Below are 22,857 nucleotides of genomic sequence, written 5' to 3' on the forward strand. Positions count from 1 at the left end.
GAAGGAATGACCTCTAGCGGCAGCACATGGCACAGCAACATACAGGGAGACTGACCTCTAGCGGCAGCACACGGCACAGCAATGTACAGGGAGACTGACCTCTAGCGGTAGCACACGGCACAGCAACGTACAGGGAGACAGACCTCTAGCGGTAGCACACGGCACAGCAACATACAGGGAGACGGACCTCTAGCGGCAGCACACGGCACAGCAACACACGTGGAGACTGACCTCTGGTGGCAGCATACGACACAGCAACACACATGGAGACTGACCTCTAGCTGCAGCACATGGCACAGCAACATACAGGGAGAATGACCTCTAGCGGCGACACACGGCACAGCAAAGTACGCTAAGCTTTCTGGGGATGGACATCATCCAGTTCCCACAGGGATGTGCAGGCAGGGGAGGCAGTGCTCCCCTGTCATTAATTAACATAATAAAATTCAGAGAAAGTACTTTTGACACATATTATGTGTCATAAGTATATGCTTTATATCAGTGGTAGCCAACCCTAGCCCTCGAGAGCTACCAACAGTTCACATTTTCCAGACAACCTAGCTGCTGCACAGCTGCACTCAGTAATCACTGACACATTTTAAAAGATCCACAGATGGAGCTAATTAGCTCACTTGTGATTCTGTGAGGAGACCTGCAAAACATGTACTGTTGGTAGCTCTCGAGGACTAGGGTTGGCTACCCCAGCTTTATATTGTTCTAATCATTCTTACCCCATATTTTTTTTAATTGGTTTTGCAAGCACCAAGAGCGGTAACTCCCACTGTCAATATTAAAGTACCAGAACAGGGGATGTGCAGTGGGGCGGAGCCAAGCAGCAATCTGTAAATGCCCATTCCCAAAAAGGTGTATAAGCGGCACTATTAGAAGTGCCTCAGTGACAGGGACATGCTTACTGCCTATATAATAGCACGCCCCTGTCACTGAGGCAGATGTGATTGGACACAATGACGGAATAACTGGCAGACCAGGTGACGGCTTGGTAAGGCCAGCACCGACAGGGTCTGCGAGAAGTGCGACAGACAGGAGCTGTTCTGCCATAAGCTCTGCTGCTCAGGCAGGAGGCAGCTCCCACACCTGCCTGTCAGCGCAGAAGCAACCCAGACCCAGCACTCCCCACAGAGCCTGTCAGCGCCGGCTCCACAAAGCCAGTGCCTCACCAACCACTTATCTCACCGCGCGCCACTGCCATCGTCACGTGACCCAGAAGACACATGCTGCACACTCCTGCTTTCTTCTCCATGTTTATAGGCAAACTGCACTACTTACTTCTTCTTTCCTCTACTGAAGACGAGGAATATATCAGCCCCGAAACGTTGAGACCCTTAATACAATTACACTTAATTTACCTTACCACACTGCAGTACCATGCCATCTTTCCTTCCCCTCAGGGAAACAAAAACTGGTACTTATGTATTATCTGGACTCCCATGTTAAATGCACCCCATTTTTTCATACCCCTACTATCCAACTACGCATGGAGTATATTTTATATAGTGTGGCGAGCGCAGCGAGCCACCATGCCCGAAGCGTGGCGAGCCCCGCGAGGGGACGCGGTCTCATAAGAAAAACGGGAGCCCAGATATTACATAAGTACCCAAAAACTCACAGATTTTTATATATATATATATATATATATATATATATATAAATATATATACACACTGTATACACACTATATATATATATATATATATATATATATATATATATATATATATATATATATATATATATACACGTGTGGGGCGGACCGGCACTCAACTCCTAAGTGCATGTAATGTGCTGCGGTGCCTTCCGATACATAGTGCCTTCCGATACATAGCATAGCATTCAGAAAGACAATGGCGGCACTCGTAGACTTGGTGGAAAAAATATTTTATCAAAGCATTTAGTTGTGTAAAAAGATAACCGACGTTTCGGGGATCAACCCCGTTTTCAAGGTGCGGGAAAAAACAACAACGATAAAACGTGTAAGATCTCTTACCTAAGTAGGCTGAGAGAAGACTGAGGCGGGAGCCTGTCCCCCACGTCCGTGGCCGGCGTCTCACAGGAAGTCGCTGGTGTTGCGCTTCCGGTTCTTCCGCCGGACAACGCGACTAGGGTTCCCTAGGCAACCTGCGTAAACATATACACAATTAGTGACAGTGAAACATAATCATGTTGCAGTGAAGAAAAAATTAAAACAGCAGCGTTCGCAAGATGCTGCATAATCTGCTTATTAATGGCTGAGTACACACATTATAGGTGCATGCGGCGCGCTGCGCCTCTATGACAAGAGAGTCCTGCATCTGTAACTGAATCCCCATCGGATAGGAAAGCAATGTAATTGTTAATGGGCAGGGAAATATCTGTGGATAAGATAATGTCCAGCAAATAAGGTGAACTAATGGGGACACAATTGGTCACAAATCGCTGGGTGTGTAGAGGGGATAGTCCAGAAATTGGCTGGGGATGTCAACTTGTGTTGTTTCATTTAAGAAACACGTTCCACGGCATTCTTTCATTAAGCCCCTGGGGATACGTGGTCTTCAACCTAAAGATCCAACCTGCTTCAGATTGAAGCAATTTAGTGTCTCTGTCGCCTCCTCTTAGTTGCGCTGGGATGTGTTCAATAATAAGGTGTCTGAGATCATTAAGGGAATGGTCTGTCTCGGCAAAATGCCTGGCCACTGGATGTTCAGATGTTTTGCCTTTGGTTTAATTGATCAGTGCAGCTTTTATTGTGGAACGATGCATTGCTGCCCGCTCCCTAAATGTCTCCCCATCGTACGCGAATGTGTTCATGCAGCAAGAAGAGCAAAGCATGTTCTTCTCCAAAACCACTTGGGCATCCAACATCGATCTATATTGTCGCTACATAGACTATGTCTTCCTACTGTGGCAGGGTGGGAAGGCTAGTCTAGAGGAGCTGATCCAATTTATCAACACAAGAGACTCTCCGATTAGGGTCACCTCACAAATTGAGGACACAGCGATCAATTACTTGGATGTCCTTGTAACTAAAAGAAATGGACTGCTGGACACCACAGTCTACTATAAGCCCACTAGCAAAAACACACTGCTCAAAGCTTCAAGTCACCATCCCAGGGCTTTGAAGATTGGTTTATCAAATTCACAATTAATTCGCAGTGCCAGGATTACCAGCAACCCTGATAAGACCGAGGAGGCCCTGGACCTTGTGGTTCAAAAATTCATTGTTAAGGGTTATGATGGTAAGACACTGGACAAGCAGAAACAAGAAGTACTGAACACCCCCAGGCAAACTCTACTAGAAGGCCATACCAAGCCAAGCTCCAAGGTTATTCCCTGGACCAATAGGTACTCGACCACTAGCCCGGTAATACCAAGGGCAACACGGGCACTCTGGCCTATTGTTAGTACGGACAGCGGGCTCCCATGTTTCAAAGACAAGAGGCCCATGACATGTTTCACCAGAAACAAAAGTATAAAAGACCTAGTTGTCCACACCGACATAACAGGTTTTGCGGCAGACATCCAACGGGCTCAGAAGGGCAGCACTTTCCTCACCAAGGTTCCAGGATGCTACAAATGTGTTCAATGCACAACATGCCAATATATGAGGACTGGAGCATCATTTTCACTACCATCTGCCACAGGAACATTCAGAATCAACCAATTTGTCACATGTACCACAGCTTATGTGGTGTACTTATTAACATGCCCCTGCAACAAAGGATACGTGGGTAAAACCATTAGGCCATTTAGGGAGCGGGCAGCAATGCATCGTTCCACAATAAAAGCTGCACTGATCAATAAGACCAAAAGCAAAACATCTGAACATCCAGTGGCCAGGCATTTTGTCGCGTTGTCCGGCGGAAGAACCGGAAGCGCAACACCAGCGACTTCCTGTGAGACGCCGGCCACGGACGTGGGGGACAGGCTCCCGCCTCAGTCTTCTCTCAGCCTACTTATACCACTTTCACATCGCCGACACGTTTTAAAAACCGGTATTTAAAACGGTAATTAAAACGGGTCAGAGCCTTAACATTGCTGCAGATTACCGTTTTAAATACCGGTTTATACCCCTTTCACACCGCACTTTTAAAACGGTAAATTGCCGTTTTTTTTTCCCCTTTTTTTTTTTTTTTTTTTTTTTTTTTGAAGCTTAATACAATTGGGGGTTGTATGTGCTGATTCTACGACTGGGCCAATCCATTTCAGTGCTTACTACTTTTACGTTTTGAGGAAAGGTTCATGCAGAGTGTCAGATCCACAACAAACTGTGGCAGCGCACCCAGATCCCCAGCAAACTGCGGCAGCGCACCCAGATCCCCAGCAGCCTGCTGCAGCGCACGGAAACCCAACAACATGCAGCTCAGAGACTTCATCCCTGTAACACAAATAATTGCGATTACATGCGTCATTTGTGCAGCCGCCGATGGCAGCGATCATTCCGGATAAAACCAGCTGTGAAAGTGCAAGCGGAACGATTAAGCAGCTTTTGCTGTTCGGTGTCTGGAGTCTCTGTGTTGAGAGAGGGAAGGGGAAACCATCTGGGAACGCGTCGTGTGATGAGAGACCGCAATGTCTCACTCACTCTGCAGAACCAGTGCGAGCAGCCAGACAAAGGACACTCACCGACCACTGCCCTACACAGTGTCTGCTTAACTATTATTCAATTCATTTCAGGGGCTTCCATGTTAATCCCCGGCAGCCACGGGCAGCGACACTTCCAGGTACATGGGGGACGGGTTTTTTTTTTTCCCTTTTTAAAACGTTTAAGCCTGCACTGTGATGTACACATTCACATTGCACAAAAAACGGCAAGGAACCGTGTAGGACTCTGCTTTTTACACGGTTCGAAATGCCAGTTAACTTTAAACGGTAAATCGGCTGTGGTGCATTCACAGTGCAGGCTTAAACGTTTTAAAAAGGGAAAAAAACGGCAATTTACCGTTTTAAAAGTGCGATGTGAAAGGGGTATTAGGTAAGAGATCTTACACGTTTTATCGTTGTTGTTTTTTCCTGCACCTTGAAAACGGGGTTGATCCCCGAAACGTCGGTTATCTTTTTGCACAACTAAATGCTTTGATAAAATATTTTTTCCACCAAGTCTACGAGTGCCGCCATTGTCTTTCTGAATGCTATGCTATGTATCGGAAGGCACCGCAGCACATTACATGCACTTAGGAGTTGAGTGCCGGTCCGCCCCACACGTGTACAGATTGGATCCCCCTTCCAGGGTCTCCGCTTGGGACAAGGCACCCCGACCATCTTATTTCTTAAGTATTTCCAAGGCAGAGAACGGAGCAACCTTTTAACCTGCACCTGTTCACCACGCGGTGGAAGTCGACAGCACCAGTCGACACACCGGCAGCACCATTGGATAAAGGATTATTCTCCCTTCCACTCACTCACGGACACCAGCAGCGTCCCGGATTCTCGCATCATCTGGCTGTACCATTCAGCAAAGTAGTACCTGCACCCTCGGATTTACCAGTCCACACTATCCATCGTTTGGTGTCGACTGTCAACATCTATCAACATGCAGCAACCAAGTGACACAAGGGGTTACACCAACATTCAGTTATCCAGGGGCTTCACATACGGATTCTCAGAGGATGAAATATCCAAAGTCCTATTTTCTGATCAGTTATCAGCACAAGAAGATAATAAGGGTGCTGAGGACCTATTTCAACAACTGCTACGCCTTAAGAAGAGGGAGTCCGACTTCCTACTGCATGGCATAGCCTTGTCGGATTACTTTAGAGAAAAAATGATTCCCAGGGGATTCAGGATTCGTAACGTCCCGACCATCGGGCGTTACAACCCTGAATTCTGTGTGGGGATATTAAATCGCTGCAGCCTGGACCTGGTCCTCCTCGTCATAGAGGAGGCAGGACGCGAATTAGCGTTGACCAGAGATAAAATCAGCCAGGTCGAACCTATCTTTAAGACAGCAGCACAGGAGGACCCTAGCCAGCAATGGCTTAACAAGTTACAACTTCAGGTCGATAAATACCATCGCAAGCTGATCAAATTCAAAAGGTCAAAACACGCCACAGTAACGGAAGACTACGATACAAACAAAGTATACCGTTGGGCCATGGGGGGCGAACAATCTACGCAACGCCCATATAACGCCAGGGCCAAACACCATTGGCGTAGGCGACGAGAGGGCCAAGGACGTGAAGCCGCCACATCCAACAGCGACAGCGAATTTGCATATAATGATATGGATACAATTCCAGAGTCCTCAATGGCTGTCCCTTTAGGGAACGAACAGCACATACCCACTCCCACCCCAAGAGGAAGAGGCAGGCCACCCGCCGGGGCGGGCAAAATAAAAGGCACGCCAATAAGATCCACGCCGAGGAATCGGTAATCTACAATTTATCATCTCATGTTTTGTCCCCAGCTGAAAAATCTGCCCTAGAGAGAGGGTTGTCATTTATACCCACGAGCAAGCACAATGACCTTCAATGGGGCATCGACTCCTACAAATTGGGTCGCAAATTAAGACTAGGCGAATACTTTCAACACTCTGAAACTTCAGCCATGGTCGACAACCATCAAGCATTCATTAATTCCAGAAAACACTCCAACTTTGACCCTCCTTCCACGAACCCATCCATCAAAACATTCATGAGGCTCCTTGGCGATTCAGTAACCAAATATACAGAAGCTAACAAAGTCACCCATTCCAATATGTCCAATGAAGAGCGTCTAGCCATTCGTAAGCTGGGCAACAACAAAAGTGTCGTTATACATCCAGCGGATAAAGGGGGGGGGCATCGTCATTTTGAATACCGAAGATTACCGCAATGAGGCCCTCCTACAATTGAACGACACAAAAACCTACCAGAAGCTCTCTAAGGACCCTACTAAGGAATACAAGGGCGAACGGGACAGCATATTGGATGAAGCCTGCAAGAATAAAAAAATATCTTGTAAATTAGCAGCAGCCCTTAAACAGGACTTCCCCATTTGTCCGGTGTTCTTCACAGTGCCCAAGATGCACAAGAACAGTGAACACCCGCCCGGTAGGCCTATTATATCGGCCAGGAATGGCCTATATCATCCTATCTCAGCCTTCCTAGACGGGATCCTGCAGCCACTTATACTAAAACAACCAAACCACATTAAGGACACTACAAGTTTCCTGAAGAGAGTACAGAGCTGTTCTACAATTAAAGAGGATACCTGGCTATGTACCATGGACATCTGTAGCCTCTACACGGCTATCCCTCATGATGAGGGGCTACTGGCCATGAGGAGATTTCTAACTAACGAACCCAGTCTCTCTGTAGACATCGATCTATTTTTGTGTTTGCTGGAACTAATTCTAAAAAGGAATTATTTCCTCTTCGATGGCCTGTATTACTTACAGGTCAGTGGGTGTGCGATGGGGAGCAATGTCTCCCCATCGTACGCGAATGTGTTCATGCAGCAAGAAGAGCAAAGCATGTTCTTCTCCAAAACCACTTGGGCATCCAACATCGATCTATATTGTCGCTACATAGACGATGTCTTCCTACTGTGGCAGGGTGGGAAGGCTAGTCTAGAGGAGCTGATCCAATTCATCAACACAAGAGACTCTCCGATTAGGGTCACCTCACAAATTGAGGACACAGCGATCAATTACTTGGATGTCCTTGTAACTAAAAGAAATGGACTGCTGGACACCACAGTCTACTATAAGCCCACTAGCAAAAACACACTGCTCAAAGCTTCAAGTCACCATCCCAGGGCTTTGAAGATTGGTTTATCAAAATCACAATTAATTCGCAGTGCCAGAATTACCAGCAACCCTGATAAGACCGAGGAGGCCCTGGACCTTGTGGTTCAAAAATTCATTGTTAAGGGTTATGATGGTAAGACACTGGACAAGCAGAAACAAGAAGTACTGAACACCCCCAGGCAAACTCTACTAGAAGGCCATACCAAGCCAAGCTCCAAGGTTATTCCCTGGACCAATAGGTACTCGACCACTAGCCCGGTAATACCAAGGGCAACACGGGCACTCTGGCCTATTGTTAGTACGGACAGCGGGCTCCCATGTTTCAAAGACAAGAGGCCCATGACATGTTTCACCAGAAACAAAAGTATAAAAGACCTAGTTGTCCACACCGACATAACAGGTTTTGCGGCAGACATCCAACGGGCTCAGAAGGGCAGCACTTTCCTCACCAAGGTTCCAGGATGCTACAAATGTGTTCAATGCACAACATGCCAATATATGAGGACTGGAGCATCATTTTCACTACCATCTGCCACAGGAACATTCAGAATCAACCAATTTGTCACATGTACCACAGCTTATGTGGTGTACTTATTAACATGCCCCTGCAACAAAGGATACGTGGGTAAAACCATTAGGCCATTTAGGGAGCGGGCAGCAATGCATCGTTCCACAATAAAAGCTACACTGATCTACAAGACCAAAGGCAAAACATCTGAACATCCAGTGGCCAGGCATTTTGCCGAGACAGACCATTCCCTTAATGATCTCAGACACCTTATTATTGAACACATCCCAGCGCAACTAAGAGGAGGCGACAGAGACACTAAATTGCTTCAATCTGAAGCAGGTTGGATCTTTAGGTTGAAGACCACGTATCCCCAGGGATACTTTAGCCCCACCCCCTCCTGCAGATCGGCAAATCAGGTTAACTAACCAAAACCCTTCCGGGGGTGGAGGAAACGCGGGTCTCTCTGAGCTTCGGCGAAGAGGACCCACCGATCCCTTTTTTCCCTTCCTCGGCCTTATGGTTGAGGGGGGTTAGGGGAACCATGTGGCCTTTCTCCTTTGGGAGAGGGTCCACACGTTTGTACGGCTGCCCCCTTTGCACGTGTTTAGGCACAGCACTGGTGGTGGTGGGAGCACACCTCGGGCTCCCTGAGTTTCTTCAAACTCAATCAGGTTAACTAAACGCCGCGGTCAGGGGGGAGGAAGCCACAAACACCCGGTGGGGGTGAGCGGGAGGTTTGTCCACCTTTCTGGGGGGGCCGGACCCTCCCGGAAGGGTAGGCAACCCTGAATTAGCTCCACCAGTGGATCTTTTCAAATGTGTCAGTGAGTAATAAGAACACCTGTGCACCTGCAGTGACCTGGAAATGTGAACTGTGTGGGGTCCTGAGGACCGAGTTTTAGAATCACTGTTGTGTCACAAACAAACTCAGCGATGCACAAAAACCTGCTTAACCTCTTTCTGTACACAGGCGGCAGCAGCAGCTACCACCACGATGCTCTCAGCCCAACCACAGGCACAGACAGGACACAAGACGGAGGCGGAACGCATTTTTCTCGTCACCGGCGTGTCCTGCGTTCAACTTTCCCCCAGAGCCTCATTACTTCCTATTTCCGGTGGGTCGCCGCGCAGGTGCCGGGAACCGGTGGCAGTGGCTGGCTGTGCAGGTAATGGCTGCAGGGATGTGTGTGTGGAGTGTGAGTTTGTGTTAGACAGCGGACAGTGGCAGGAGATGGAGGAAACGTGTTGTGCTCCTGTCGTAGTAAATAGGCATCTACTACCGTTGTGGGTTTCTTCCCGGGTGTGGTACACGCATGACTGGTGGCGATGGATCCCGACTGTCACTTGTCTATTTCCTCCCAGTATCGTCAAGAAATGGCTGTCACTGATGACATTTCATTAAGTATATGGTGTAAGCATAGATAATGCATATATAATGGCATTTACCTACCCTAGTGGTTTTATTTAATATTATGTAATGCACAAGAAGTGGAAGTGTTTTACGGACCGAAAACATGAAAAGAGATATTTTATTATGCCATTCACTTGTGGAACCCCTTGTTACTGTCATTGGAACTTATGCATTTTTTATTTTTAAATAATGAATTGTGTTTAACATGTGCACACACATTATAGTTGGTACACTGGCTAATAAGAATTATAATGCTGCTTATTGCTGATCTAATGCTGGGAATGTGGTATGTACCCTATATTAACCTAGTGTTCCCGCTAGGCTGTTTTAGCGGGGCGCTGTGCCCTGCCCGATTTTTAAAGGGCAGAATGCGCCCTGCCCCTCTAGCAGCGCCCCACTAAAACAGCCTGCTGCCTGCCCGCCTGAGTGCACCGGTGAGGCCCAGCACCGCCATAGATTACGGCGCTTTCCGGGCAGCTCGGGGACGTAGTTACGGCTGGGCACGCCCCCTTCAGTGATGCGGCGTCCCGGGCACGCCCCCTTCAGTGATGCGGCGGCCCAAGGAACGCCCCCTTCAGTGACGCGGCGGCCCGGGCATGCCCCCATTTGTGATGCGGCTACCCGGGCACGCCCCCATTTGTGATGCGGCGACCCGGGCACGCCCCTTTTAGTGACGTTGGCGTGCCCGATCCACCCCTCCAGCGCCCTGTCCCATTTGGTTCCTAGAAAGAACACTATTAACCTTACCTTAATCAGCCCGGGTGTGGTATATGGTTCTGACAGTCGAGATCCCGACAGTCATTAGCCCGACGTCGGGATCCCGTCTGGCCGGTCTCAGACAGCATGGCGAACGCAACAAAGCCCCTTGCGTGCTTGCTGCGGGTGCAGTTGCTCTCCACCTATTCTATGGGGGTCGTGGACCCCCATGAGGGAGAATAGCCAGTGGCCGTCGGGAACCTGGCTGTTGGCGTTTTAACAGTTGGGATCCCGACGTCGGGTAAATGAGTTATATATTATAGGTTTGTGTGTGTTATAGAAACCTTTTTGTTTACTATGATTTTATTATTTCAGGGAGAAAACTATTCTCTACGGTATCACCTTGTTGGTGATTTGGCAAAGAACAATGGTATCTAAGCAAGCATTCCTATTCAGTCTAGGTTCCCTCTACCTATCCCTCTTGTTTGTATTTCTCCTTATGGATGTTTATGCCAGGCCTGCAAACAATTCTGCCTTAAAAGAAAAGCCCTTGGACAATAGAGAGGAGAATGAGATTATGCCACCAGATCACCTTAATGGTGTAAAGATGGAAATGGACGGTCACCTTAACAAGGAGTTCCATCAAGAGGTTTTCCTAGGTAAAGAGATTGAAGAATTTGATGAAGATTCAGAACCCCGTAAGAATAGGAGGAAGCTGGTCGCCATCTTTTCAAAGTAAGTCCATATCTACAAATGAGAGTATCAGACTAAGCTCAAAGGCTTTGGAACTAAAGGTGCCCATACACGCTCCGATCCCGGCATGCGTTCTGGGCTAAAATAGCATCCATCACATCGCATTGCATGCCTTGTGCATGCGATGTGATGAAAAGCAAGTACAAAAAGTATGTGCCGCTAGAGCGCGCACCTCAAAGCACACATCGCACCGCCGGGATCGGAGCCTGTATGGGCTCCTTCACGGACAAATCCATGTGTAGGTGAGGCAGGTATAACCTGTTCAGAGAGAGATTAGATTTGGGTGTTCAATTTGAAATTTAAATGGCAGTGTAAATATAAAGCTGTCTAACCTGTGTGGGCTCCATGTAAAATAAAGTATTTACCACGCACAGAAACAATATGTAGCAACATCATTTTTTTCAGACCCATAGGGGGATATTTAATAGAATGAGAGATTCAGAAAGTAAGAGATTTGGTAAGAAATCTCCAGGTTTTTTAAAGCGGCAATCATTTACACTGCAAAATCAAACTGGTTTTGCAGTGTAAATGATTGCCGCTTTAAAAAAACTGGAGATTTCTTACCAAATCTCTCACTTTCTGAATCTCTCATCCTATTACATTTCACCCATAGTTCTTGCTTTTTTTCTTTACTGACTGACCCAAAGTTCAATGTTTGCACACAATAGTATAACAGAATCTAATTCAATTAATTTGACTAGTTAGTGCCCAGGAAATTAACAATGATTGAGTTAAATTGCGTGCAGTCAAAACTTTCATTTTATTGTGGACCAGGAAGAACTTTTCTAATTACTAATGAAAATTACAAAATTGGCTGACGTCAGCGATAACCAAACGATTTTGAATCATGCCGTCTTAGAGTATCACAATATCTTTCACTGCACCCCTAGGTTAAAAAGTTATTGTTGAGAAATTTAGAAAAAAAAAGAGGAAATTAAGCAAATTGTGTTTATATGTCATCCTTAGGTTTTATTTTGTGGTGAGGGACCAGATGTGCTTCTGTTTGACCAAATATTTTATGATTGGCAGCTACCAGCTTTGGTTTTGCCTATTACATTGCCCGTAACGCATAAATATTGGTCATGGACCGCCAGTCTAAAGCACCCCTGCAAGTGCTCAGTTTGGGAGCTTGTTTTGTCCCCTTATTTTTGCTTTTTGCATTGAAACAATTGATGATCAATTTCACTTTGATAGTGTTCAACCTTGGGTGAACAGTGGACATAGTGTTGTCATGAAAAAGGGGAACTTCTGTACGTGCAAAGGTGCACACATAGCCGAAAAGGAAATGTGCCCCTCGGGGGTGTATTCTTGCAACACCCTCCTTGTTCATTACTGTTGCGCACTTGCCGGACACTTCTGCGGATATGCACATCGTATATTTACTGGTGGTGATCATTAAACCACAACTTTTCCCACAGGCGGATTCAGGTGATTTGTGTTGGCATGTACTTTGGGGTTGATTCATATATTGTTTTGTGAGCTCATCAGAGCAAGTCAGTTGTTACTCTGATTGGGCGCTCATTCTTTAAGCACCCATATGTCAGGTTTAGCTGAGAAGAGGGGACAATCCCTGGTTAGTGCACCCAAATGGAACATAGGATGACAAACCAGAGACTTCTCGCACATTTCTATTTGCTGCCTCAGGAGTCGGCAATAAGACCTCTCTCCCTTAGCTATTGGATGCCCCAGTGGAGGAACAATTTTGACTCCTCCATTTTATGTACATGGTACCTAGTTTGATTTGCCCTCTGAGCGCCTAAATGAGTGGGAAAGGAAATATATACGGACTACCATTTTTCCCTTGCAGTCAGAGCTTTGCAATGCAGTTATCCAACCAAGTGTGAAACACAATAAAAAGGGTATTCAATTAGGAACGATTATTAGCCTAGGCTTAGGTGAAATAAAGGACTGATTTTTCACAAAGGGGAAAACTTTAGCAGTGCCGAAAAACACCTCAATCGGCCGCCACTGTTTTTGAGACATTTTGGACATGGTCATTTAGTGAGCATCTGAAATGCTCAGAACAATTTTCATTTTGGATAAGGGATTTTTTTGCGGCTTTAGAATTTTTTTTTTTCCATACTTACCACATTCCCAGGGGTGCATTGCAATGCATCCTTGGGATCGATGGCCACCGTGGACACTGGGGGACAAGGGAAGTATTGAAAAAGGGGGGGAACAAACAAGCAAAATATTCTGAAGAACCACGGCTTCTATACGGATAAGGGAGACTCAGCCTGTACTATACTAGTAGCAAAACAGAGCACTTCAACTGATTCAGAAGTCAAACTGGTGTTGGCGCTATGTCCGTGTTATATAAAGTTTCCTATGGAATTAATGATCGTTCTGAAAACAGAAATTCAATACTGATATTTCCCACGAGTTCCTTGTACACTGTGTTATAACTGTCGTAGTGATGGTTACAACTCCTGGAACTGTTCGTGTACTGAGTAATGTAATGTGCTAGACTGATGTGACCTGTATCTGACTCACTTGCACTTTGTGCAGTCATTTCATAACTCACTTCCTGGATTTTTGGTAACTGTTTGCGTCTTATATTTTGTTTATGGGTGGACAAAATCCATTCTAATGACCTCCCATCCACCCACTGTATTTATATGACCAGGGCCTGAATAAAGGCTAATTCACATGTGGCGCCCCTGGTAACATGTGTATGGGCGCTCATGGACATTCGGGTATGGATCATTTGGTCGACATGCTGAAAGGTCAACATGGGTCTAGGTCGACAGGTGCGATGTAGCTACGCTCACCATGCTTTGGGCAGGGGGACTCGCTGCACTCGGCACACTGTTTTATTCTCCCTCCACGCCCTAATGGATGTAGGGCATGAAATACTGCCTGTCGGCTCCAGAAACAGTAAAAAAAAACACACATGTCGACCTTTTGACTGTAGACCATACCATGTCGACCTAATGCCATGTCGACTTAATGACCTGTTGATCTAGTCCCATGTTGACTTAATGGTGTCGACCTAATTCTTACCAACCATCATACTGTAGACCAAATGACCGTATCCTGGACATTCTGTCCATGTAACAGGTTATAGAACTGGCATGTAGGATCTAATGCTTGTGGCATGTGAGGGAGACTTCTGCCATCTGACAGTCACCTAAAGAAGTTCACCCCCCCCCCCCCCCCCCCCCCACACACACACACACACACACACACACACACACACACACACACACACACACACACACACACACACACACACACACACACACACACACACACACACAGTACATCCGGATGGGTAATGGCTAGCAAGAATGGAATAATTTGGACATTCATTTTATTCCTCAGCTGTGCCCCCTCCAGTCCTGGCTTGGCTCCTTAATCCGCCTACTGGTTAATCAGGTGCTGTATATTACCTCTCTTCCTGTGTATTAAGTGAGCACTGCCAATAGGCTGTTGCTGACTGTTTCTGGTTTTAGTGCATCGACCTTTAGACCTATGGTGCAATGCTCTGGCAGCAGGGACACTTTGAAGCACTTTGATGTATTAGGGAACCTGTATTTTCCATGGACTGATCTACTATAGTTCCTCTACAACAATTTATTTAAACTCCGCATTCCAACAACCGTCATCCTCCTCACATCAATGCCAGTAGTGGGGCCTATTCCTGGCAATATTTAGTCATTTACACAAAACATTCTCCCATCAAATTGACAAAAAAGCACTTCTTAAATGTAGCTGTTCTTAAAACTTCTCATTACTGCAGTGTATGTGCTGATATTGACAAGTAGTGAACTACACATTTGTCAGTAGTGGCTTGTACAAGCGTTATGTTGCTGGCACTTTTGTGATTCAACTCTAGGATCACTTGATCACTACTGCGTGTAGACAAACCGGATCTTTTTCTTTACAGTGGTGTGTCCGGTTTGGTCAGTGTGTTGCCAACATAAGTGGCTGCAGAAATTGATATTGCTTGCCACTTTGACTGCTAAGGGAGCAGTAACCTACTCTAAAAAAAAAAAAAAAATGATCCTATATATTGTGGCAGAGCGAGCATATCTCCACATGGGAGAACAGCTGGTCATAGATCTACAGATTATTGTCTGATCTGGCTGGTTGGAACAAAAGGATGAGAGCAAATGACAGTTGACCATTTGCTTTGAAGTCCTGGAAAACTGCCAAAAACTGTCATTCAGATATTACCAGGTTTTTGTTCCAACCAGCCAGATCTGACAATAAATCTGGTAGATATATATCCAGCTTAATGTGGAGGATCCAGACCAGGCTTTGGAAGCCAGTAGCATTAGTAGGGTTGTGTGATAAGCAGCACCTGTGCACTCCTGATATAAGTGTTTCCAGGGCAGTGGGTAAATTCCCTTGCTGGTGGATTAGCTGCCTAAAGGCCCACACACACTGGGCGATTTTAAGCCGCTCAAGTGTGCATGAGCAGTCATGACCCGCATCATTGCCAGGAAAGTCTGCTGGAATTACCATCAGAAGAGCGGCTTTGCACAGGGCTGCACTATGCAAAGCTGTCCACCCCCGCTGACGGCGCCGGGCTGGGGGAAAGCCGCTCAGTGTGTATGTACTGAGCGGCTTTCCCCTCAGTGATGATGGCGATCATCGCTGTGTGCAATGGGATAGTCATATTCACTGAGCACTTTGAACAAAGTCTTATGTAATCCCTTTTATTTAAAAAAAGTTATTTTTAAGGCTATTCACATGCCTATCCCATCCATCCCTTAAGTGTACTTACTATTTTACCAGATTTCGAATACATTTATTCCATGACCCATGCATGAGAATATGTGAAATCATTGTCTTATGGTAAAACCCATATATCTGATTGCATTTGCACGTTCCATTGCACAGAAAGTAGATTCATTCTGAGAAAGCTGAGCCTACATAGCCGGTAATAGAACGTTGACTCTTCATGTTGGAAGTGCTGTTTCTTGTGGTACCTTTACAAGAAATCACACCTTTTATCATTGTGGCAGCCCAGACGCCGGAGACGTGACTGAGCGTTGAGGTTTTCTGAGACTGTGCATGGGTTACAGAATGTTCTCCCACGCACAGGTAGAAACCTGCGGCTTTCGGATACTTTACACTTTGCTGATCAAGGTGTTTTTGCCGAACTTGGTTTTACGTAGCGGATGAACATTTAAAATACATTTATCGTGAAGGTTAATGATCTTTTCACCTGTTAACTTTAATTTTCATTGTTACACAACACAACATGGTCCAGCAAAAATGTTGTGATTGCACACCATTTATACTAGTACAGTGGTTCCCAACCCTGGTCCTCAAGTACCCCCAACAGTGCACATTTTCCAGGTCTCCACACAGAATCACATGTGAAATAATTAGCTCCACCTGTGGATCTTTTAAAATGTGTCTGAATAATGAGTGAACCTGCCGGGTGACCTGGAAAACGTGCACTGTTGGGGGTACTTGAGGACCAGGGTTGGGAACCACTGTACTGGAGTAAAGCCGGGAGCAGCCACTTACCTTGAGGTGGGGTTGTTACATTATTTTTGTAATAAAGCTGGACTAGACTAGTGCGATTTGGCCACTTTTTACCCGATTCCAACATATCGGGATAAGAAATTGGGTGAAAAGTGGCCAAATCTGATGTGTTTGACATCTGTGCTGTTCCGTGCGCATCGCGTAGGAGCCTGACGATCACATGGGCTGTGGGTTAGATGATTCGCCCAGCCAAGCCTCCTGGCAGGCTTAGCTGAGGCTCCCATACAATACATTGTATGTAAAAGGACTGCGGAAGGGGGATTGTGGGAGACTTCTCTCTTCGTAGAAGTGGCATTAAGGTATGCGGGCCTTTTATAGTCAGTGGTAAGTTTTACTTGCGCTTTATGTAAAGTCAGACAGAACAATAACCGCTGGTATTTCTTCCTGCCAAGTGGATATCTGAACAAGGAAAATGACTCTTGTAGCCTGTGCCCACACGCTGTGATCTATGTTTGTGAGCTGTGGATGCGGAAGCTTGTACTCCCTCCAAATGTCACAGAATGTCAGCTTCTGTAGGAAAAACAGAAGTTCTAGCTCAGAGGAATTGTGACCTGCTATGTTGGCGTAGCGGAGGTCATGTCCAAGTTTGAAGGTTCCTCCAGTAATACTCAAATGCAGTTCATAGGTTTTTTTTTTTTCTTGTAAATTTTTTACTGGAATACACTCTGGGGGCAAATGTTCAAATGGACAAAAACTCTTTTTGTCTGCGGGGCGACTAGCAGTTTATCCGTGTATTGTAGTGGGCCGCTTCATTTATGCCGTGTGATTATGAGAGGATCTAGCGCATGTCCATCCCTAACGCTAAAGCTGCCTGTGCGTTTTAAATCGCCCTTTCAGCCTAACTCGTTTTTGCCACATTACATGATTTTGATGACAGGTTCTCAAACTTGGTCCTCGGGACCCCACACGGTGCATGTTTTCCAGGTCTCCTCACATAATCACAAGTGAAATAATTTTCTCCTTCATCCTCTGGGGACACTGAAGTACTACGCTGGGGATAGTGTGGTGTTATGGAGGAGTTGGCACTTTAAGAACTTGAAGTGTGGTGTGGCTCCTCCCCCTCTATCCCCCCCTCAGACTCCAGTCTTAGTTTAGTGCCCGGAGGAGTAGGATCCCTGGGCAAGAGGCTCCCGCAGGGGTCTCTGGTTGTCCGTTTTTTGTTTTATATAGAAGTGTGCAGGCAGCCTGAGTGTTAGACTGGCTGCCTGCAGTGTGTATAAAGCTCTCTGGGAGGTCAGAGCGGCACTGCGTGCGGTGCACGCTGCTGACCTCAGCCGCCTGCACTCTAGGTGTGGGGAAGCAGCCACAGCCGCTCGCGGCTTGTGTTACTGCTCCGTTGGCTAGTCACCCGCCGGAGAGATCAGGACTGGGGCGCTGGGCGCCGGGTGACTGCTGGATCAGAGTCACGCGCTGGTCCAGCTGAGGGGCAGACTGTGTCTCAGAGCCGCTGTCCTCAGCGCGCGCTGGGACGGAGGAAGGAGGAGGCGTGTCATGGGCGTCTCCTCCAGGTTAAAAATCCTCAGTGCAGCAAACGCTGCCTTCCTAAAGCCCACGCTGCCTTCCTCTGTTTGTTGTGCCTCTTCAGAGCCCTTCTGCTTCAGGACAGCAAAGCGTTTTTCATCCCAGACTGGACAGACTGTGTCACTGCGCTGGGTGAGTGAAGGGGTTCTCCTTTTTAGGAGTCCCCGCTTGGAGTATTCAGGTGGGCTAATTCGGGGAAGGTGAGCTCCTCTCCCCCTATTGTATTTCCTTCTTTTACACTGCTGGGTTTACACTGCTATCTGTGTGGCTGTGTTAGAGTGTGCTGAGTGAAGGAAGTGTTTGTATTGGATTGCATTATGGCAACAAAAGCTTCTGGCTCTAAGGCTTCTCAGAAGCTGTTCACCTGCACTCAGTGTAATCAGCAATTTACACAACATGTGAAAGGTGTGTCACTGTGTAAGGATTGCTATAAAGGAGGGGCTGTTCAACAGCAAGCTGCTCTCCTTAATGCTGAAGGGGTTACAAGTGTGTTAGCTACCTTAGCTTCTGAGCTGGCAGCATCTCGTAGGGACAGGGAGATTTTACATTCTCATCTGTCTACTATGTCTTCTGCTGAGCCTTCATGGGCCAGAGAGTTGATTAGGTCAGTGGATTCGCTGGTACAATCCACCGTTATGCCTACACAGTCCAGCGCCCCCCCTCCACCTAAAAAAAGGGGTGCTCCTTTGGTTTTGAGGATTGATACCTCTGATGAGGAGGAAGTTAACCCTCTAGAGGAGGGGGAGTGTCAGGTGTTGGATGATACCTTTGCACCTGTGGATGAAGAGCAGGGTGTTCAGGATGAGGCTCAAGGTTTAGAGGCCTTGATTCAGGCTATTAAGGTGACTCTTAATGTTGCTGAGCAAGAACCTCCTGCTCCGGTTTCTATTTTTGGCCGTCCTGTTAAAGCTGCGGTAACTTTTCCTGAGTCCATAGAGTTGGAGAAGCCTCTGTTGGACATTTGGAAAGTGCCTGAGAAAAAGTTTGTTATCCAGGCGCTTTAAGGCGTCTTACCCTTTTGCCCCGGAAGCCAGGGCGAAATGGGAGAACCCGCCGTTAGCGGACGCTTCCGTCTCTAAGCTTTCAAAGAAGGCAGCGCTTCCCATTCCGGGAGCGGTGGCCCTGAAGGAGGCGCCAGATAGGCGTTTGGAGGCGGGGCTTAAGCACATCTTTTCTACGGCTGGGGTCTCTTTGCGTCCTATTTTTGTTATCTCCTGGGTCAGCAGGGCCATGGAGAAATGGGCAGAGGATTTGTCCAGGGGCTTGGAGGAGCAGAGGCCTCCTGAGGAGTTAGCTCAGTTGGCTGATCAAATGCGGGAATCCGCGGTATATATTGGAGAGGCGGCCAGGGATTCGGCTTCACTGGTGGCAAGGATCTCGGCTCTGTCTATTACAGCCAGACGGTCTTTGTGGCTTAAGTCTTGGCAGGCGGAGGTGGATATAAAAAAAGCAGTGGAAGCTCTTCCCTTTACGGGGGATGTTCTTTTTGGCCCAGAGCTGGATAGATTAATTGCTCAGGCGACAGGGGGTAAATCTACCTTCCTCCCTTCCTCAGCGCCTCCTCCGAAAAAACCTTACCAGGGTCCGGCTTTTCGCTCCTTTCGAGGGGCCCCGAAATTTAGAGGTAAGTCCAGAGGTTCCTTTACCTCGGGCCGTGGTAGAGGTAGAGGCTTTGGTGCCGCCACCTCCGCCGCGAACCCTGGCTCCCGGCGTGCAGACGCCAAGCAGCCAGAAAAGCCCGCGGCATGACGCCCTCCCCTCCTACCTGGGGGATCCCAGAGTAGGAGCGCGGCTTCTGGATTTCCGGCAGGTCTGGGAAGAATCCTGCAAGGACAAGTGGGTTCTCTCAGTCGTGTCTCGGGGATACAAACTAGAGTTTGCCGGTTCTCCTCCTCAACAGTTTTTTACGATGGGTCTTCCGCATGCGGAAAAAGACTCCCAGTTACTACTCCAAGCAGTTCAGCGGTTGTTATCAGCCGGCGTGGTAATGCATGTCCCAACCGATCAACGCAAAGAGGGGTTTTATTCTCCTCTTTTCCTGGTTCCAAAACCAGACGGGTCGGTAAGGCCGATCTTAAATTTAAAGAAGCTGAACGAGTACATTATGTACCACAGATTCAAAATGGAGTCGCTTCGCTCGGTGGTGGCAGGTCTGGAACCGGGGGAATATTTGGCATCCTTGGACGTCAAGGATGCCTATCTACATATTCCCATTTACGACTTACACCAGAGGTTCCTTCGGTTCGCAATCAAGGACCAACATTTTCAATTTCGGGCTCTGCCCTTTGGCCTGTCATCGGCGCCTCGCCTTTTCACCAAGGTAATGGCAGTCATGGTTGCCTTTCTCCACACACTAGGAGTCAAGATTGTTCCGTATCTGGACGATTTGTTGATAAAAGCCGGATCCAGGAGTCAGCTGGAACAGGCTCTTCACGTGACTTGTCAGACCTTGATTCGGCATGGCTGGATTCTAAACTATGGCAAATCCCAGATGGTACCTTCCCAAAGGATTTTGTTTCTTGGACTGATTCTGGACACAGAAGTACAGCGGGTCTTCCTTCCCTTGGAGAAAATTGCCTCGATTCAGGACTTGGTGAAGCAGGTGCTTCGTCCTCGGAGGGTGTCGGTGCACCTTTGCATTCGGTTGCTTGGCAAGATGGTCGCCTCCTTCGAGGCTCTGCCTTTCGGCCGTTTCCACTCCAGAACTTTTCAACTCGATCTGTTGAGACAGTGGTCGGGTTCGCATGTCCACATGCACAGGATGGTAATTCTTTCACCCTGCAGTCGGCTGTCCCTTCACTGGTGGCTTCACACGGCCAATCTGTTGGAGGGGCGTCGGTTCGGAGTCTGGGAGTGGACTATCATCACGACGGATGCCAGCCTGAGGGGCTGGGGGGCGGTTGTGATGGGACGTCACTTTCAGGGCCGTTGGTCTCCGCAGGAATCAAGGCTGCCGATAAATATTCTGGAGATTCGGGCTATCCGTCTGGCTCTTCTCAAGGCGGACCTGTTCATCAGAGGGAAGCCGATCCGAATTCAGTCGGACAATGCCACGGCTGTGGCATATATCAACAGACAGGGTGGATCGCGCAGTCGGGCAGCTATGCAGGAGGTACGCCCGATCCTTCAATGGGCGGAGAGGAATTCTCTGGCCTTCTCGGCGGTGTTCATTCCAGGGGTGGACAATTGGGAAGCGGACTACTTAAGTCGCCAGGATGTGCACCCAGGGGAGTGGGCACTGCATCCGGAGGTGTTTGGCCAGATTGTCAATCGTTGGGGGTTACCTCAGATAGACATGATGGCATCCAAACGGAATTGCAAGGTGGCTCAGTATTGTTCCAGGTCACGAGATCCGGAGGCAGTGGCGACGGATGCTCTGACCGCAGAGTGGAATTACCATCTAATCTATGTGTTCCCTCCGTTACCCTTGATTCAGTTAGTACTCAAACGGATCAAGCGCGAGAAGGCAACGGTGATTTTCATAGCTCCAAATTGGCCTCGTCGGCCTTGGTTTGCCGATCTTCAGGGGCTCCTGATAGATCAACCCTGGCTACTGCCTCAAAGAGAGGATCTATTGCAACAGGGACCATTCGTCTACCAAGAATTAAGGCAGCTGCGTTTGACGGCGTGGCTGTTGAGGCCGAGCTGCTGAGTAGGCGTGGGGTACCTAAAGAGGTCATTCCCACAATGATGAGAGCCAGGAAGGAGGTTACTTCCCGGCATTATTACAGGATTTGGAAGGCTTATGTGTCGTGGTGTGAACGACACAAGTGCCCTACAGCTGTTTTTTCTTTGTCCCGATTGTTGAGGTTTCTGCAATCAGGGTTTGAGGCGGGCCTTCGTTTAGGGTCCCTTAAGGTCCAGGTGTCCGCCTTGTCGGTTTTCTTTCATAGGCGATTAGCCTTGATGCCGGAAATACAAACATTTTTGAATGGGGTTCTAAGGCTGCAGCCTCCGGTAAGACCTCCGGAAGAACCTTGGGATCTTCCTTTGGTGCTGGACTATCTCAAGTCGGAGGTGTTTGAGCCTTTAGAATCTATTGATTTACGTTTACTTACCTGGAAGACGGTGATCTTACTGGCTTTGGCATCGGCTAGACGAGTGTCTGACCTCAGTGCTCTCTCATGTCGTTCTCCGTATTTGGTGTTCCACTCAGATAGGGCGGAACTCCGGACTAGATTGGATTACTTGCCAAAGGTGGTGACGGCTTATCATCTTAATCAGCCAATCGTGGTTCCGGCCTTGACAGGAGAGTTCGCTTTACTGGATGTGGTCAGAACTTTGCAGGTTTATGTGGACAGAACCAAGGATCTCAGGAAGTCGGATTCTCTGTTTGTCCTATACTGTTCCGCAAAACGTGGTTGGCCGGCTACCAAGTAAACTTTGGCCAGGTGGATTTGTCTAACCATTAAACAAGCTTATGTTCAGGCCTCCCGGCCTCCGCCTACTAGAGTTTCGGCTCATTCCACCCGTTCGGTGGGACCTTCTTGGGCGGCGGCCAGGGGGGTGTCTCTTTCTCAGGTATGTAGGGCAGCCACTTGGTCTGGGCCCAATACCTTTATTAAGTTTTATAGGTTTGACACCTTCGCGGCATCCTCTACTAGGTTTGGCCGCGCGGTGCTTCAGGATGCCCAGCGCCTTCCCGCCCGTGGGGATGGCTTTGGGACGTCCCCAGCGTAGTACTTCAGTGTCCCCAGAGGATGAAGGAGAAAATAGGAATTTGGTACTCACCGATAATTC

General features: G+C 47.7%; 1 protein-coding gene across 2 annotated transcripts in view; it reads left to right on the top strand.

The window, feature by feature from the left end:
* Window positions 1–9,152: 9,152 nt before the first annotated feature.
* Window positions 9,153–22,857, top strand: part of SDF4 (stromal cell derived factor 4) — a 29,957-nt gene continuing 16,252 nt past the window's right edge. Inside the window, exons 1-2 of one of the 2 annotated variants that reach the window (XM_083163417.1) lie at window positions 9,153–9,400; window positions 10,717–11,076. In XM_083163417.1, the coding sequence (XP_083019543.1) occupies window positions 9,168–9,400; window positions 10,717–11,076 (593 nt within the window). In that variant the 5' untranslated portion in view covers window positions 9,153–9,167. Of the gene's footprint in view, window positions 9,401–9,624; window positions 9,646–10,716; window positions 11,077–22,857 lie in introns of those variants that run through there. The other variant, XM_083163418.1, reaches the window with a different exon arrangement.

Source organism: Crinia signifera, chromosome 19, assembly GCF_055691185.1.
Source record: "Crinia signifera chromosome 19, ASM5569118v1, whole genome shotgun sequence".
Taxonomy (NCBI): domain Eukaryota; kingdom Metazoa; phylum Chordata; class Amphibia; order Anura; family Myobatrachidae; genus Crinia; species Crinia signifera.